At 37.9% G+C, this 19,563-nt stretch overlaps 1 protein-coding gene across 1 annotated transcript in view; it reads left to right on the top strand.

Annotated features, from left to right (window-relative positions):
• The first annotated feature begins 2,120 nt into the window (after positions 1-2,120).
• The window catches only part of PITPNM3 (PITPNM family member 3), a 293,907-nt gene continuing 276,464 nt past the window's right edge, over positions 2,121-19,563 (top strand). Inside the window, exon 1 of the mRNA XM_072417098.1 lies at positions 2,121-2,242. Within this exon, the coding sequence (XP_072273199.1) occupies positions 2,221-2,242 (22 nt within the window). The 5' untranslated portion in view covers positions 2,121-2,220. The remainder of the gene's footprint in view (positions 2,243-19,563) is intronic.

The raw sequence follows: 19,563 nt of genomic DNA, 5'->3' as shown, positions 1-19,563 counted from the left end.
GCAATGTAATGTGTTTGTAGATGTATGATAAAGCCTTATGCCAGCATCAATGTTCTTCTATTCATGGAGGCCACTGCACACTCACACATTTATCAGAAAGGAACTGGCAGGTGGCCCTGCAGACAACGTTATCAATTTACAAAGTAAACTGGCTGATCTAATATAAGATCTGATTTGTGAATAAGTCTTGTTATAAAGGCGTATGACTGATATGCTGCCCTACAGTTATTTATTAAGACTGTTATTGGTTTGGATTTTAAAATCCTCATCAAGTATAAAATCAATGAACAATGTATGCCCACTAGCATTGATTCACACTTTTTTGTGTTAGCACAATGCTGTTCCATTTATTTTAAATAGAACCCCAAGGCAATGCAGTTCTCACCCACATGTTGCAGTGCTCTTCAGCATACTGTAATGCACTCATTACTTGCCATACATTAAGGTTGTGTTGTGTTTGAAATTATCATGTATGTTTTTTGTCAATTCTTGGCAAACCCTATTTCAAGTGATTAGCTTTCCTTAATGCAATACATATTGACACAAGATACAACGTATAATAGCAAGAATACTATAAGGCAATATGCACAGGAACAGATAAAGTGTGACTTCAGTCTTACAGCAGGGCTAAACCTTAAAATAAATACATTTTAACTTGGCCACAGTGATGTACCACTTGCAATTAAATATATTTACCTGCCTGATTGCAATTTTAATTTACATTCACCTGACCGCTTTCCATCCCAGGTGCCACCTTCTTCTGGGTGGCAGATCTGCAGCCACCTTGGTTGGCAGAGCTGTGATGCAGATGGGTGCAGTAATTTATTCATTAAACATGCCCAGCAAATCCTGGAATGTTACACTAAGCTGTGCTTGTGATCACTAGTAAAATGAGGACAATTCTCCAATGACTACTATAATTTGGTATTCTTTACTTACCACTATTATAAGAAGGGCAGTTGTCCAAAACCACTCTAAAGGGGCAATTTTCTACTGACCACTAATATAAGTGGCCTACTCTTCCACCAACAACTTATAAGAGGGTACTTCCCCACTGGTTACTAGAGGTTGGCACTTTTACATGACCACTCGTAAAAGAAGGGCACTTCTCTACTGGGGGTACCACTCCAGTGATCTCTATAAGTTGGCACTCTGCCACTGACATCTAGTATAGGGTGGTGATGTCACTAACCACTTGTAAAATGGGTACCTCTCCAGTGATCTCTATAGGTTGGCACTCTTCTACTGACCACTAGTATAGGGAGGTCACACCACTGACCACTAGTAAAAGGGGTACCTCTCCAGTAATCTCTATAGGTTGTGACATCACTAACTGTTCTACTGACCACTAGTAAAAGGGGTACCACTCCAGTGATCTCTATAAGTTGGCACTCTGCCACTGACATTTAGTATAGGGTGGTGATGTCACAAACCACTTGTAAAATGGGTGCCTCCCCAGGGATCTCTATAAGTTGGCACTGTTCTACTGACTACTAGTATAGGGTGGTCCCATCACTGACAACTTGTAAAAGGGGTACCTTTCCAGTGATCTCTATAAGATGGCACTCCGCCACTGACAACTAGTATAGGGTGGTGATGTCACTAACCATTAGTAAAAGGGGTACCTCTCCAGTCATTTCTATAAGGTGGCACTCCTCCACTGGCAACGAGTATAGGGACACTTCTCCACCGACCTCTATTACAATAAGCCATTTCTCCACTGCCCACTATTATAATGACCCATTCTAGCAATAAATATGCCAGGCACATGATATTCTTTATTCTAATGTAACATTTTCCACTTCTTACTGATCATGCCAATGCACCAGGATCTGCAGATGTTATTATTTTCAGCAAAAGTTCCCAGAGACAAAACAATACTTTTCATGGTTCTTCCTTAGTAAGGGTTGAGAAAAGCTCCTCCATACAATAGTTAGCACAAAATAACAGAAAATAACTGACAACTATTTAGTGTACATGTCTAGTTTACAGTAATAAAGCCTGTGAGGGATGTTTCAGCCTTATCAGAGCCACTAGAGGCAGCCAAGCTAAATAAATGTCCATGCACAAATAAGGAAAGGGGAGGATTAGAATAAAGCACATAGACTGCTATGAAATCTCAAGCAGAGATCAGCAGCAGGAAAGGAATAGTGTGCAGCGCTGCCTGGGATCCTGCAGACACTGGCAGCCTGGAATAGAGCTGGGACTGTGTGCAAGCCAATGGCTCGGGCTCCTCAGACAGGTAGGACAGGCTCAGGTTCTGTGCTGCTTCAATGACAAGGATAGGGTTGCAGTTGGAGATAATTAGATGTGACAAGGGTTGTCAATTGGCATGGCAGATCCATAAATTGCAATTTAACCTCTGGCTAGCTTGTTCCTCTCAGTTCTCCTCTGCTTGCCCTGGGTTGGCATTGCCTTCACCTGGCTGTCACTTCTGAGACTGCAGCAGCTCCCAGGACCTGAGTGCTGGTGAAGGCAAAGTCATGGCAGGATGAAAGGAACTAATGTGCTGGAATGCACACCATGAGCCTGTTGCTGGTGATTGGCAGATTGGCTACCTGCACTTCTGATGGTCAGCAGGGAGGGGGACTGTAGGCTGTGTCAGAGGGACATTTAATTGTTACCTCTTGTGTCTTCTCACCAGTTGTATGCACCTTGTTATGTTGTGTATGTAATACTGGGTCACTAGTGCTTTCTAAATATGTTTTATATTTACAATAAAGATTGTTATCTTGTTGCAGTACTAATAATAATATTTGTAATGCTTATTTATTTGATATATAATGATTTTTGCAGTGGAACATGAATGTCTGCTTTCTAAATGTGCCCCCTTCCTAAAAATACAAACACCTGCAGGGGAAAAAAGTTACCTTAAATATTGCACTCACCTTTCCCCAGAATCTGCTCAGGGATTGTTGAGTAGCCCAAATTTTGAGAAGACAATATTGCATTGTGCTGCAGCATTTTCTCAAATTGTCAGCATTATCAAAGACATGGCCTCTTGCACTACAGAAAAACAGGGACATATTTATCTAACTTTTACCATCTACAAGTTGTTTTTTTTAGTACATTTTATTCAGCATTTTAGGAAGGAGTCCACATTATAAAAAGCTGCACGACTAAGTGGCATGGGGGGAGTTTTTCAAAGTGGGGTCTTCTTTTAATTTACTGCCTTTGGTGTATGTGCAATGCTTTGTACACTCCTGGTCCAAATTCTGCAGGAAGAACTCAGGTGCAGGGATACTGACACTGCAGCACACATGTACAGGAGTTACATTATCCTTGGCTGATCAGTGGCTAAAGGAAGAATATGCTGAACTGAAAAAAATATCAGAGAAGATAGAAGCAGAGGTGACAGTAAGCATAGACCTTTTAGTAATGGAGGAGTTATCTAGAAAGCAAGTTTGCAACAATGTGGAATATTTTTACATGTTATAGCTCCTTGGCAGAAGTTTACTTTTCACTTTATTATTACAGTCTTCTTCAACACTTGTGCTGGACCTGAGATCTTCTTTTTTCAGCCATTGGGTGGCAACTGATAATGTAACCCCTGACATCTTCTCCCAGAATTCAACTTAACACCATTGTACAGTGGCAAAGGAAACATACAAAACCTAGCAAAACTCTATCTACTAGATTTATTTTAAACTGTAGATCTGCCTTAAATAAGATTGTATAAGTGACTGAGGAAATGTTACCTGTGTGTGTGTCAAGTTCAAGTTCAAACCATGCAAGTTCTCATGGTTCATATATCATACCAATTTCCTGTTCAAGGCTTTAGATGCACCTATGGTACAATCTATGTTTAATTGTTTTGATGCCACCCACTTCAATGATGTGATAGGGAGCTTGGGATAGTAGGAAAAAGTGAGGTTAGGTTCTCTACAAAGAATGCCGCGTCAAGATTGGCATAAATCTTGCCAATAAAAGGGCCACTGATCTAGGGTGCCGCAGGAGCCTGATAAATGGGTCCAGTGACAGGTTTTTCATTTGTGGTTAGCTTTTATGTTGAATTTAATTTACTTGCATACAGCTTGTGAATATAGCTAACTATGCAATTAATGTTTCTATCAAAAATAATGGCAGATTGACATGTGGAAATTTGCTTTGTTGTAATATGGAATATTGATCTAAGGAAGTTTTTAAAAATGATGTCATATAAAAATAAATGTCGGATGTTAGCTGCAGAGAAGCCATCAGGTGTTATTTCTGTGTCATAATTTGCATAATGTAGTGCAATGAACAATAAGTCATCTTTACTTAAACAGCAAATAATTAGGAGCTTGAGGTTCAGGCTGCTTTATGTCTGTTCCATTGAGACTCCGCTCATAAAGATGAGAATGTTGGGCAGTCACAGGAATCATGGAGAGTGAGCATAAGTCATTGTCATAAAGCTCCTATTTTAAAACCCACAGCCTAGACAGACTTGATGGCATGATATTTGGCTACTAGTCTCACAATATTGTTTTTTAAGCAGCATTGTAAAGCACTGTGTAAAAAGTTGGTGCTATATAAATACTGGATAATATTATTAATGTATACCAGACTTATTGGGTTACTAGCATATTTCAGCTATGTGGTTAACGGCCCTTACCTGTAAAAGAACAACTCGTCTCTGTAGTCTCCTTTCTTCTTTCCATTAAAAAGTTGTAACTTCCAAAAGACTTGAATGCAACACTTCCAGGATTGCCAAATGTCTCAGGTCCATTCTCTCACCCCTACATAAGTGCAGAACATAGAAGTTTTGTGGGGGTCAGAGGATGGAATGACAACAGTGGAAGACACAGACATCCAAAACTTTAGTCAGGGTCAAATGCTGGAGATTCTAACAGGCTATTGCAATGGCCAAAGTAGGATACAATGGTCACCAGAAAGATGAATACAATAGGTTTTCTATTACAGGTGCCTGTTGGTTAGATTTTTTGAGCAACTGACAGGGTCACTTTGAGAGTAATATTTTATCAGAAGATAAGTTTTGCTGAACTCTGTATCTGAATATCGTTGATTCCTGGCTGGATTACTGAATCTCTTTTTTTATTATTACTTAGTCACTGACCTAGAACAAGTGAGTAAAAAGGATATCTGTCTCTTTCACCCACTGTGTTTAGTAATAGCTTTGTTCACAGTAAATATATAGGTCAGGTAACTGTTGGTGCTGGCTGGTAAAAGCAGCATAACAGCAAGGGTAGTAGTAAGCAATGCCTGGACCAATCTGTTTGGTGGGGGACATGGTACAGGACGGATTCTATCTCAGGAATACTTGTTTTTGTTTCTAATCATTGCTCCAATTACAGTGTTATCATTGTGTTGTAATTAGCTGGAATAGATTTGTAACAGGGAAACAGGAAGTGGTTTTAAATACATTTTAAATTAGTTGTATATCCCACAGATATTGCTCAGTGTTCAGGGTATAAATGAGTCAAGCATGGAGATGTTACAGTAAACCTAACTTAGGGCACACTATGTACTTGTTAGGTGCTTCTTTTTTTTTACTCTCCCATTTTTTTTATTTGCAAATGGCTTCATTACCACCAAAAATTCTATAGCGGACAGCATGCATTTATCCCAAGGCTTTAGCATTGCCCTCTATGCGTTCTCTTCATACTTGCCACTGACAATGACAATGCTTATTGGAACTTTAGCATGGTCAGTAAGAATATGATGTGCCTGTTATATTTATCGCTAGAATGGGTCATTATAATAGTGGGCAGTGGAGAAACGGCTTATTGTAATAGAGTTAGTTTTTAAATAAAAGTTTTATACAATACAGTTTTTTTAAAAAAACAGTCAATAGGAAATGTTTCATTGATTGTCAATAGCAGGGATGCCCCCATACACTAGTGGTCAGAATGCCAAAAGTTCATAGTTTAATGGAGCTGGCTTTGCCAAGTGATGTTGCTCCCAGAACTATTATTATTTTTATTATAATTAATAAACAGGGTTTAAATAGTCCCAACATATTACCCAGTGCTGTACAATAAATAGGGGTTTCAAATGACAGACAGATCCAGACAGCGAGACACAGGAGGAGGGGAGGACCCTGCCCCCAAGAGCTTACAATCTTGGGGACACAGACTATGCAAGCACACTTTGATTGGAGGAGAATAAGCCATTGCTCCAGGAACCCCTGCAAACCTTAAGTGGAACTGTAGGGTTTCACAGAACCCTGGATGAAAATGGCTAGAATAGAATCATGTGACAGGAGCCTGTTGTTTCACCCAGGAGCTGTGTGTGAAGCCAAACCAAAGCTGCAATGCATACTGGGAACAATTTCAGATTACAGATTTACTTTACTTATTTGCAGTCAGTAGAAGCTCACCATAGATAGTTGTACAGGTAGGTAACTCAACTCATAATTGAACATTGCATAAGCCCTAAGTAGTATGATTTGCAGGCATAAACTCCTTACAACAGCATAGCTTTTCCTCCCTTAATATGTCTAACAATCCTTTTTTATAGATTTTATGTGCTGCCTGGTTTACAAATATGTTCTTTTCTAGCTAGTGGAACTCCCTGGATAAATGTATTCAGCTTTTTCCACAGACAACCAATATTAAGTGCCTAAATCCTAAACCATTTCAATTTTTATTGTTAAGTATTTCCTGCATTGCATGCAGTATACAAATCCAGAGGAGGCTGTAATGTATTGGCATAGCGGTACTCTATCCTGACAACAAGCAGACAGATAATGAGGTTTTTCAGTACGAACGCTGTCTGCTTCCAATTTATACTCTTCTATCTAGCTGTCACTCACTCTGACCATGTCTCCCATTCTGACTCTGAATGTCTGTCATGTCAGGTGAAATTCTCTCTTCACACCTGCCTACCACACATCTGAACAGGTGCCTTCGCTTCTGCTATCGCCTCTTCAGAAATGTTGTCATTCTAATATTTACAGTTGCCTTTCTCCTGAGGGTTAAGATAACTAATATGTTAAAGGAAAAAATGTTGTCTTTTGCATGAATTTTAGATGATTTTTTGATGTGTATCAGTGCAGTAAAAAATTTTTGTCTATGTGTTTTTTTATAAATATTCATGTACTTAGGGGACAGTCCTATGTTGTCATTAAATGAGAAGACTCTGCTTCCTGCTTAGTCATACATTGTCACAATATGCTTGATTTAGGATGTTCAACTGTGAATTATTGCTTGACAAGGGATATTTTACTTAGTTTAGAGAATGTGGTAAAAGTTAATTTTGGAAAGAATACCTAAAGACATGATTGCTCATGATCGGATGGACTGGAAGTTAGCAGAGCTTTTCCACCTTGGCTAAGTCAATGAATTATCCCTTGCATTGTCCTTCTATTTCTTTTGTACATAAACCCAATGTTAGCGTACTGCAGAGTCCTTTCAGACTTTTTACTTCTAATTGACTTCTACTCTAATAGAACAATCAGATCCAAAGTGAAGTAGAGTAAGTAAAATGTATTTCAAACCATAATTGGTCTGCTGCAAAATTGGCAGCAGATCTGCTCATAGCTAAGATACTACCAAGTTTGTAATGACAATTCAATGCCTAAAATGTGGCCATAGACATTGTAACCATTGGCTAAGTGTAATATGACGTAGTTTGGGACAAACACTTGTCATGTAAAGTGTGAATTTTTCATGTTATGTTTTCTAGTGCAGTTCTATATCTACTGTATTTGAAATCTCTTCAAAAGGCCATCCTGCCTCAGGACTTGCAAATGTGTGTAATCTCCATCTAACATACACTTAAAATTCTATCTTTATTTCTCTTTCTATAAACCACATTTTATTGTAAAGTGAATTTGTGTACAAGTCTGGCTGTTTGCAAGAATATCACCCCTATTCTTCATGCGCCATTTTTTAGATGTTACATCAATCAGCTGGTGAGCTTGTCACTACAGAAAGCCCAATGAGGCATCACCAAAAATGTGCAGTTTTATGTAAAAAATAAAACGTGTATCTGCCATGTTACTGTGTTATACAGATTGAGACAATGCAGAAATTATGTTGTACTAAAAGGAAATTATAGCGCTTTCTCAAACCTTTTATTTTAGAGGAATTCTTGCAATACAAATTTCGAGGAACCACTTAAAAATACAGTTCATTGGAGTTAGTGGGAAAAAATGCCTTGTTTATTTGTTGTCAGTATGCCACCTTTATGACTCTGAAAATCACTATTGGTGTCATGCCAATAGTTCTGCCAAAGGACTGCTAGGGTTTTTTTGAGCAATGAGCAATTTGTACATTTCAGGTCGGTTTTACCGACTCCAATGATCTTTTTGGCAATCTGAAAGGGTGACATTCTTCTTAATGGCCAACAATATAAGAGCCAATTACCCCAATGAACACAAAGCTAAAGTACTATGAACTGGGCATATGATAAATATTAGTAAGTGCTCCCTGAGACCTGAAAGTTATTTCAAGGGTTCCCCCATGTTGAAAAGCTTGAGAACGGCTAGAGGGTAGAGGTTAAAAAGTAGTGGGGGTTCTCAGAGAGGTGCTGTTGATTGGAGTAGTGTTTTTAGGTGAGGAGGGGGTCAGACCCGTGGAGAACCAGACTGCAGTTTTGTTTAATAGGCCCATGGTCCACCTCTCCTGAGTGCTAATAGTGCAGGAATTTTTAAACCTTGCTTCAACATTTAGCATTTAAAAATTGGTTACTGTTTGTAACCTAACTGCATTACAGTAACAAATTAAAAGGCTTATATTGGGCTTTAATGATACAGGTGTTTACAGGAAACATCATATTTCTGAAAATATATCCATTTTTTTAATTTGCTTTAATTTGCAAGTCTATGCAAGCTCACAATTGAAAAACTACTGTTCAGTTTATGTTGAGTATTTAATTTCAATTTGTTGTTTCACTCAGGTTTCTATGGGTTTCAGCAGAGAGCCTTCATTCCCTCCTGAGTTCTCAGAATTATCTTGAAAAATAAAACTCAGTGATAAGCTGTGTGAGCATGGTCTATCAATACTGAGCCACTTTAAAAATATGTACACATCAAGGGGATAGGAACAATGGAATAATCAATCAGCAGCAGAGCATTGCTGGAAGCGGAGCAATTTACCCTCGATTAGAGTCAGCAGTCTATCCAATGCAAATCCATTCAAATCCTCCCAGTACAGAATGGTTACAGGAACACTCAGCTCTCTCTTGTTGATGATTTTCTTAATTAAACAACTTGGCCAAATTTAATCTCAGGAAAAGTAAAATAGACTAGGAATTCAACTTCTACCTAGGAGCCTAGGCAGAAGAGCTTAAAATAAAATCTACAAGCAATATAAATTGGATCAATGGACTTCAATTTCAACAATCTTTGCTCATTCACAAAATTCAGTTTGAAAATCAAACCTGTTCCCCTATGGTGAACCTTTGATATGCCCATTTCTACATTGTGGACCACACCAGCTGCACACACTTACCTTCACGTAGCTCCTCCATTCCTCTTGTCACAGGGCGTATAGAGAAGGTGCACTATGTTGCCTGCATGTCAGCTTGGATCTTGCATGGGGTTCAGAACCACATGTGCCATTGCTGGGTGCCTGGTCAGGAGGGAGTAGGTTACATAGAGCCCCCCATACTCTAATTATCTAGTAATTTTATTTTGCCCATGAAAGCTGATGTAGTGAATAAAGGTAGGTATATGATGCTGCTGCTTTCATCATTAAATTTCACTGTGCATGGATAAAGTACAGGTTCACTTTAAAACTGTGAATTACAGGCTACTAGATAAAATATATATATATGAGTGCTGTGTTATCTGCCAAAGGATTTGTATATCCGGTCATGAGATTTAAATATCTCTACACAGTCCTGTCTGGAAGGAAGGGGTCTGAGCTTTCTCTTCTATAATTTCAATTTTCTTACATGTCTCCTTCCCATCCCCTCAATGTGAATAGACGAAATTGAACACACTGATGAGATGATCTCTATCATTCTATTGCTGAATACAGAGCTGCAATAATTTGTGCTTTAATTTTATGTGCCTTACGTGTAGATTTAACTTTAGCTGGAATGACATCAGGTTCTCTACTGGCAAAAGTCTTGTGGTCTGTGAGGTTCAGATCATTTGGTTTGGTGCAGAGATTTCGGGGTAACATTTTTATGGACAGGTATTTTGTCCACAAATGACACTACTATTTTGAGAAAACAGGGCAAGCACTGCTACAAAAATATAAATGATAACAATTAAATATTGATGAATATATATTAAAATTAATTACCTCATCTTTATTTGTCATTTATATTTGTAGCACGTTTTCTTTTTCAAGTTAAATAATCAAAATCTAGAAGAATTACTCTCACACACATCTAGCCATGGAGGTCAACACATCTCCAACTGAGTGATAATTGGGCTGAAGGGATAAGGACGTCCTGTGTGAAGCTGACAATACTGTTTTATGAACTCCATATATTTTATGTTGTTTTATTGAGCAAAACTTAATCTTTTGCAGTTATTTCAAACTGGTGCTTTTTGGTCATTGTAAAGAATAAGTGAATTTTGTAAAATTCACTGTCAAGGGGCTCTTAATGGATGTCTTTTAAAGAATAAGTACTTGACGATGTTGATATGTCTCTATCATCAAGTGGAACTTTTTTTTTAATATGGTTAGAACACCTTCAATGCATTGTGTGGGTTTTCTGGGAAATTCAATTTAGGTATGACGGATCAACAACATCTCAGAGCTTCTAGTTAAATATAAAAAAGAGTAAACACTTCTTTTACCAGTGTGAATAAATCCCCCAATGGAGCCCAATAATCTGGAAATATTCTTCACTTTGTTGACATATCCTTATATTTCCTTCTACAAGTTACATCTCCCCAGCAGGGCACAGACACCACATCTGATTGGAGTTTTACCTTTTTCCCACTTTATGCAAAAATTAGCTAAAAATATCCAAAAGTTATGGCACATACGTTTTAAGCTGCTCTATTTTAGGTTCAACTTAACATGAGCAATGTTTTTTTCTTTTAGTGCCAGCAGGTGTTTCAACCTATTTTAAATAGTCTTTATTAATGTATGTACATTGTTTATTACTCCTGAATGTTTTTTGGCATCACCCATTTTTCTGAAAAACTTGATTTATTCTAAGAAAGCCTATTTTTATGTTATTGAAACTTCAAATTTGAAGCTGCTGTTGAACCTAGGTCATCACTATCCCAGTAGGTACATATAACACAAGCTGAATAGCTGTGCTTTATTTAGTTTCTATCTATAAATAGGATATTTATGCTTGTTAAAACTTATACGTAATCACAACAGTCAAGAGAGAGGTTACGTCATTTAACTTGAAAGCCTATTGCTGTACAAAGTTACAAATGAGTTACGCAACACACTTAGAAAGTACATAATGAATTACTTGTAGTCATAGCTTCTACTTTCTCTGTACTATCACTCTTCTGCTCATGCTTTCTATACACAATTGGTTATCAATTCCAACTACTTTGGAACTAAATCAACTTCGAATCAGGATAGTTGATCAGGATGGTTGATCAGATTAACATAGCCTACCTTTTAGGGGTCTAGTTTCTTTGGTTCTTTGGTGTTGAACCAGTCACTGTTATTTAATTCATAAGCATTTGGAAAGGTTATCAGCTGAAAAAGTTTCATATATTTTTATTTAGGGTTATACAGTTTTTTTTTTAGAGCTACATGATTGAAAGTGATTGGAAACTAAGCAGGTGGAACTGGTAAACCACAAGAGTGGTATGACATAGTGTTTAATCTTGCATAATCACACAAGGTTTTAGTTGAGTGCAATGGAATGGTAATGTGTGCTACTTGTGTTTACTCCATAGGGAGCCTTTCTCCATGTGTTTAGCAATCAGTTGCTACTTTTAGTGATTAAAGTCTAGGTCAGGGTAAAAAAAATCCTTTAGTACATCTTTGCTGTAAGTCACAGATATATTCATTTTATCCCAAAACCCACTCTGTCTTTCTCTTATTGTATACCTTTATTTCGTTCCCAGCGAAAACAAGGCTATTGCCCTGAACTTCAAGAGTGTGACCATACACTATGCGTATGGAAAGGGCTCTTAGGAGCAGGTGCTTCTTCAAAAAATGTAAGAAATTAGAATAATGCATCTAGTGGGAAGGTTTGATGGAAAATTTAATTCAAACTTTAAACATATATTTTATTCATTCATTCAGTGGCTTTAGTACCATGACGGACCTACTAGTTATCTCGCTGTAGTTAAAGGCTAGGGCACCAGTGGGTAAAACACCTTTTTTGTACTAAGAGATTTAAGCACTTGCTTGCAATGGTTATTACATGGTGGTATGTATTGATGGGGCCTGGCTTTGGAGCTGCCATGGGGTTCAGCCCATGTTAAGGGCTCATAATGCCCTGGCTGATCTTGCTAATCAGCTGTGGTCGGCAGTTTTACAATGGCCATTAATGGGTGATGTGTTATGTGCTGGTGTTAATACTATAAAAACAGACATAGCAGCCATCCAGTAACAATAATTAAAATGCTTTTCATCAGATATCTGCCCCATGCCAGTGAAGTAGAAGTTATTATGTCTTGCAAACCTACCGGCTTTTAAATTAAATTTATTGTCTCCAGAAATAAGTTCATATTATATATGTCTTCTAGCAATGGAATCCACATCCATTTTGTTAGACATGTATTTTTTTTACTTTTTTAAAATCTGATTGATGTATCTTTCCCAAGAAATCCACCAATATATCTGCTCAAATTTTCACAACAATTTAACGGATATACAGTAAAAGTTTGTGGCTGTTTTTTGTGCAACGAAATTGCAATGTGCTGTTTGTGCTCCGCAGATGACAGAATTTGTTTTTTTTTCATAAATATCTGATCTATAACTCCTACGTTTTTCTAGGTCAAGATTATTTTAATTATCTTTAAAGCTCAAATACTTTGACAAACATGCAGCACAGTGTAAAAACTACAGGAAATGAAAAAGTTATTAAATTGATCAGTGATCAACCAAAATGCTAACACCACTGACTGGTGAAGTGAAGAACATTGATTATCTTGTTACAATGATACAAATCTTTCCTGGGGTGAAATATTTATGACAGCAAGTGAAGAGTCAGTTTTTGAAGATGATGTCTTAGTAGCAGGAAAATTGTGATGATTAGAAAAACTGCTATATTTAGGCATAATGAGCCTGATTTATGAAAGCTCTCCTAGGCTGGAGAGGATACACTTTCATCAGTGAAGCTGGGTGATCCAGCAATAATGCTGGCATAAGTATTTCCCAATACTGTCCATGCTGACCTCTGTCTACCTACTATGGGCACCTTAACATTAGAACTGGACCATGGAGCTATGGAAAAAGGTAGCTTGGTCTAATAAATTATGTTTTTTTCATGTGATTTACTAAGTGCATGTGTGCTATTTACTTGGATGATGAAGGATTGACTATGGAAAGAAGGCAGGTCAGCAGATGTAGTATGCCTTTTAAAGGATTTTTTGCCAATGTCGTGGTGCCAGATACAAGTGAACACCTTCAGAATGTTCGTGAACTCCATGGCTTAATCAGTCAGAGTTGTTTTTGCATCACAAATTGGACTCAAAATTAGGCAAATGGTTTTAGTTTTTTGACTGATCAGCATAAATGTTGAAGTGTAGCTGTGGACGATATACACACAACTCTTAACCCAAACATATTCCACTCTTCTATCACATTTTAAAATGAAACCAAAATCAAGAAATAACCATGTGATATTTGTTCTCTGTGGTATACTTGATATAGTATTGTAGGTTTTGTATCATATGTTTCATATGTGCAAAAAAATGCCTGTTGATTTTGCCACCTGAGTTAGTTACATCCTTTTCTTCATACCTTTTCAAAAGGAGAGATTATGGATATGAGGGCAGAAGAGTAGAGGTAAAAGCAGAGTGGCAGAGATGAGTCCATAACTTGCTTCTTCTGCTTTCACTATCCAGTAACTGGCTGTGGGTCCAATATGACCCGGGTTCATAGCAAATAAGTTGAATGTTGCTAATCATTAGACTGAAATACTGCTGGTGTAATCTCCTAACTAAAGACACATACACGAAAATCTGTTTTTATTCTCTTTTAATGATCTACTTATTTGTACAGGTTGACAATCAAAGATCTGGCAACCTCTGAACCTGAGGAGTGCCCTTTTTGTAATTACCTCCACTCACAGGCCAGCCTTCCTCTCGCAGCACCCGCAGACATCTGGAACAGTTCCAGGGACCAGGCAGCAGGGACGTCTCAGCGTGTATTTAGTATGTAGCAAGCAAGACCTAACAGCTGTTTCTGCGGAATAGCGCCATCAAAACATAAGTGGCCGAACAGTGTACTGCAGTCCCTCTTTTAAAAATGCAATCCTAAATTCATGCCAGAAAACTGAGGGAACCGCATTATCTATGGCTGGATTTTCATTTTACAGGTTTTGTCAACCTGTATCTTATTTGTTGTTCTAGTTTAAAATTGTTTATAGGTAAAACTCTGATCAAAACTGGAAATTAAACCTTAAGCTGCATACAGGGAGCACATCCTACCTTCTCTGTAAGATTTTTTACCTGGACATATCTATAGCATATTAGCTCACTTGGATCTTTTTGTCATTATCCTTATGATCTGAGAGCACCTTTGTTTCCCTGACTGTAATACAGGAGAAAGATTTCTACACACAGCCACAAAAGCAACACATTTAAAAAGACCCATTCATATCTGTTCTGGTAGAGTGAATGTGATTGAGTAATGAAGGAAAGTAGAAGTACAGGCTTCAGCAAGTTTACTCCCAGTGAGTCAGATGGTGTTCTGCACCCTCCATGGAGTGGATTACAGAATTACTAGATTTATTACTACATTTAGATAAAATGGGTAAAGCTTCTGTTTTAGCACAATTGGTAGGTTTACTGGATTATATTTGTAGTTGGCCGATTGGTTTTATTTACTGTCTAGCATAGTTTACTATATGATAAGCTGATGAACATAATCACCAAAGGTATTTAATGTTCATTGCAGTGTATCAGGCATGCTGTATAACAAGTCTAGCCAGTGTGGAGGGTGTGTTTAATTAATGTGCCACTCAGTCTGCACAGGATTAGTTTTTAACATCAGGCTTTGTTTTTTTCATTGCTCAAATTTTTCATGAACAAATCTTAAGGACAGCAAGCTTTTAAGTTACAAAAAGTATATATTCAGTGTAATACTAGATATGACACTATTTATTAGCTTATAAAAATATAGCCTTTCTTCTTGGTACAATTAAAGTATAATAAGTTTTATCCCAGAACGGTGAATCCATTTTTAGAATGATTTCAGCATAGATATTTTCACACAATGCCAATAATGCCACTTCATTAAAAATGATACTAACTGATAATGAAATGTGGATGATCTTATGAAACATAGTACACACCAGCAGATCTCCTGCCATTTTTACTATTCCTATCAGATGCAATACAATCAGAATTGCTATCATTGGCATCATTTAGGCACTTGTCACTTGCGACTTTTGGGCTGCTGTATGTCCTTCAGGTTTAAACATTTAATCAGATCAGAAATTGGATCAGCCTGTGTTTACTATCCCTAATGATAGCTCTTTCAGCAGAGGTTGCTGGACCTTACACCCACCCCAGTCATCTCTCTGACCTAACTCATAATACAATGTGGCAGATATATGAATGATTTCTGGTTGCACAGAAAGTTTCCAGCATGTTGAGAAATCCTCCATGAAATGTGACAGTGCCTATTTTTAATACATTTCCATTATTGAGCTTTTTTTTTTAGGAATAAAAGGATTGCAAGAATAACCCATAAATCATATTTCAGCTTATATGATCCCAAGGAGAATGTTAAAGAGAACTTTATGTATACTTTAAGACCCCTCACACCTGGCTGCTCTATTGTGATGGGTTGGATGTATGGCATTGGAGCAAAAACCAGATCTGTGCTTTTTTTTAACTGCATTACTATTCATACCATTACCACACTGGTTCCTTGACAGTGCAAATCAGTATAAGTTCCATAAGCATCCATACCAGCCACCAACAACGTATCACACCGGTGAGATAAAACATCATACTTTCCACCCCTAACCAGAGGGTTAATGATCAACAAACACCAAATGTATCCATTTTCCATTACTTCACTTATTCCAAAGAAACAGATATACACTGACTGAGTTTTATTTGGCTCTGTCAGGGACTCACCATCACTGTGGCAACATTTCACAATCAGAAATTTTTTAAGGGTGATAAATTATATTCTTCACTAGCTACCATATTCCAACAAAAGGAAATGTTTTTAAGTTGAGTAGGTATGACTTTTAACTTCCATGGCTTCACCTGCAATGACCCAGTTTATGCCCAGAGCCTTTACGTATCCTGGTCACGCTCCCTTTACTCATCTGAGCAGCTTTGATGTTCATTAGCATCTCCATTAACCTGACCCCTTTTCCAGCTGACCCCAGTCAGTTTACTAGCGTTTAGAAAAGGTCAGTAGTGGCACCTCTATGTTTTGTTCTTGATAGGTATACTTTAAATTATTCAGCTACCACAATAAACCACAAATGTGAATTCTATTCAAAGTGCTGATTTATTCTTTCTTGCAGGTTCATTAAATACGTTCCTTTCTCCACAGGGAGATACTCTGTAGCAGCCTTTCTCAACGTTTTTTCCCACTTGAGGAGCTCAGGGAATCCCTGATAAAATCAATATATTGGGGGTCAGTGGCCTATAATACCACCTCTTTAAACAGCTAAAACATCCTTACAGCCATGCAACTGGATCTAACAATTGGTGTTGGCCCCAGATCTATCCAGGCATCACCAAATAGAAAGTCAGTTGCCATACAAATGACTGAGACTCATGTGAGTGCACCAGCCATCTTTGTACAGCGCTGTGCTATACGTCAGAACTATATTTGGATTTATGTATGTATCTGTGTATGTCATCACATGCTAGACATATGACTCAGACTCATGTGAGTGCACCGCTGATCTTTGTACAGTGCTGTGCTATATGTCAGAGCTATATTTGGATGTATGTATTATATATATAGATATGTATGTATGTCATCACTAGGAAACGCATGAAGACATTTCAACCAAACATGGTTGTCAGAGGTATATTTGCATGTATGTATGTATGTATGTATGTGTGTATGTATTGCCTAGTGATAGTGTGCCTTTTGCTTACATACTTTTTTTTAACTCTTTTACACATTTTTGGCCTGTAATAATGCGTTTGAGAAAAAGTAAGGCAATCGGCCGAGTGCAATCAAAGGAAAAAAAAAATGAAACAACACTGTAGACAAGAAAATCCTGAGGACAGGAATAGAAGACTTGCCACGCTGCGCGAGAGAGCTACTACATCTAGAGCTTCAGAGACAGTACAACAGCGTGAGACATCTAGAGCTTCAGAGACAGTACAACAGCATGAGACCCGAATCCAGGAAATGAGAGAAAGAGTTACTACATCTAGAGTCTAGAGCTTTAGAGAGCTACTACATCTAGAGCTTCAGAGACAGTACAACAGCGTGAGACCCGAATCCAGGAAATGAGAGAAAGTTACTACATCTAGATTCTAGAGCTTTAGAGACATTACAACAGCGTGAGGCCCGACTACAGGATAAGAGAGAGAGAACTACTACATCTAGAGATTCAGAGACAGTACAACAGCGCGAGGCCCGACTACAGGATAAGAGAGATAGAGCTACTACATCTAGAGCTTCCGAGACAGTACAACTGTGTGAGACCCGAGTACACGAAATGACAGAAGGAGCTACTACAGCTAGAGCAGGGGTGTCAAACTCAAATACACAGAGGGTCAAAATTAAAAAAGTTAGACCAAGTCGGGGCCAAACTTGAAATTTATTGAAAAAATTGAGGAAGTTTTTCCTTTTCAATAAATATAAAATGTTTTCATATTAAAACAAAGAGGTATGAGTTTTTTTATATTTTATTTAAGAAAAAAATCTTATGCCTCTTTCCCTATTTGTAGCCATCTGGGTAAAATTTCAATGGTAACCTGTCCCCAATGTTTGGTATAGCTTTCACTAGTTCTCTATATAATTTTTGCAGGAACTTTTTTGGCACTTCATTTGGCACATTATGTCACAGCTCTTCATTTAACCATTTTCAATCCACACCACATACCCTGCATAATCTACCCATACCACCCACACTTCATTCTCCGTTGGTTCTTCCATCCCCTTCCCTTGTTCTCTGACAGCCCCCTTAAGTCTTTCAAGTCTTCTCTAGCACCTCTGCCCCTACATTCCTCACTGCATTCTTCAGCAGCTGCAACTTTACCATTCAAATTATTCTTCTTTTTACCATGGCTGACCTTCAAAATTATGGGGTCAGAAGTTATTAATAGAGTTGAAGTCCAGCCTTACTTTTTTTTTTTTCTACACTTGTAGATAAACCTCTCCAGTGCTGAAAGTGACTATTTAATAAACAGAAGACTGTTTCATAGATGCGAGTGATGCCGAGACTATAATTCTCGGCATTACTTGCATCTATAGAACAGAACAGGCTGCTGAGTGATACCGGGAATTGTAGTAGCGGCATCACTCGCTGCAATACGTAGTGAAGAGCGGGCCAGATGCAATTCATTTTTAGAACTCTTTGGGGGGGACAAACAAAAGGACCTCATGGGCCAGATTTGGCCCTCGGGCCAGAGTTTGACACCCCTGATCTAGAGCTTCAAGGACAATACAACAGCATGAGGCCCGACTACAGAATAGGCTCGAGATAGAGCTACTACATCTAGAGCTTCAGAAACAGTACAACAACGTGAGATCCGAGCACAGGAAATGAGAGATAGAGCTACTACATTCAGAGCTGCAGAAACAGTACAAAAGCGTGAGACCTGACTACAGGATAAGAAAGATAGAGCTACTACTTCTAGAGCTTCAGAGACAGTACAACAGCATGAGACCCGAGTACACAAAATGAGAGAAAGAGTCAGACGATCATGGACTGCACAACATTTTAGCTTAGCATTGGGAGGATTCCACTATGATCCACATAAAGACTTCTTGCAGCATGCAAGTGTTACCATCGGAAAAATGGAAATAGATTCTAGTTACTGTCAAGCCAAGAAGTTTTAATCTGAGTCTCCTGGTGTTTGCTGCTAAAAGGGAAAGTCAAGCACTGCCAACCGGAACACCACCACAAGAACTTTGGAATTACACATCAGCAAATACCTCAAAGCATTTTCCTAAAAACATCAGAAATTACAACTCATGTTTCCAAATGACATCATTTTGACATCATCAATCAAAATTTCTACAACTATATTTTATTGAAAACAAACTAACAGAAACTGACCAGAGGTGCACCTACATCTCAGGAACAAAATTTCAGATTGTCTTAAAGCTACAAAGGATGTTTCATGAGCACAATGTTCTTATTAAACGTTTAAAACAGCATTATTTTATATGCCATTAATTTAGGTAATTTAATTTAATTGTATTTTAATTTAATTGTATATTGTACCTATACTTTTAAAACCTGTAAAAAAACATTTTTTGATTTAACACTATAGCTGTATTTGATTCCTTTTCCTCTATAATAAGAGATTGCAATAAATAATTACCTGGGCAACGCCGGGTATTCAGCTAGTACAAT

This window comes from Pyxicephalus adspersus, chromosome 1 (assembly GCF_032062135.1).
Source record: "Pyxicephalus adspersus chromosome 1, UCB_Pads_2.0, whole genome shotgun sequence".
Taxonomy (NCBI): Eukaryota; Metazoa; Chordata; class Amphibia; order Anura; family Pyxicephalidae; genus Pyxicephalus; species Pyxicephalus adspersus.
This window is presented reverse-complemented; position numbering and strand designations above follow the sequence as displayed.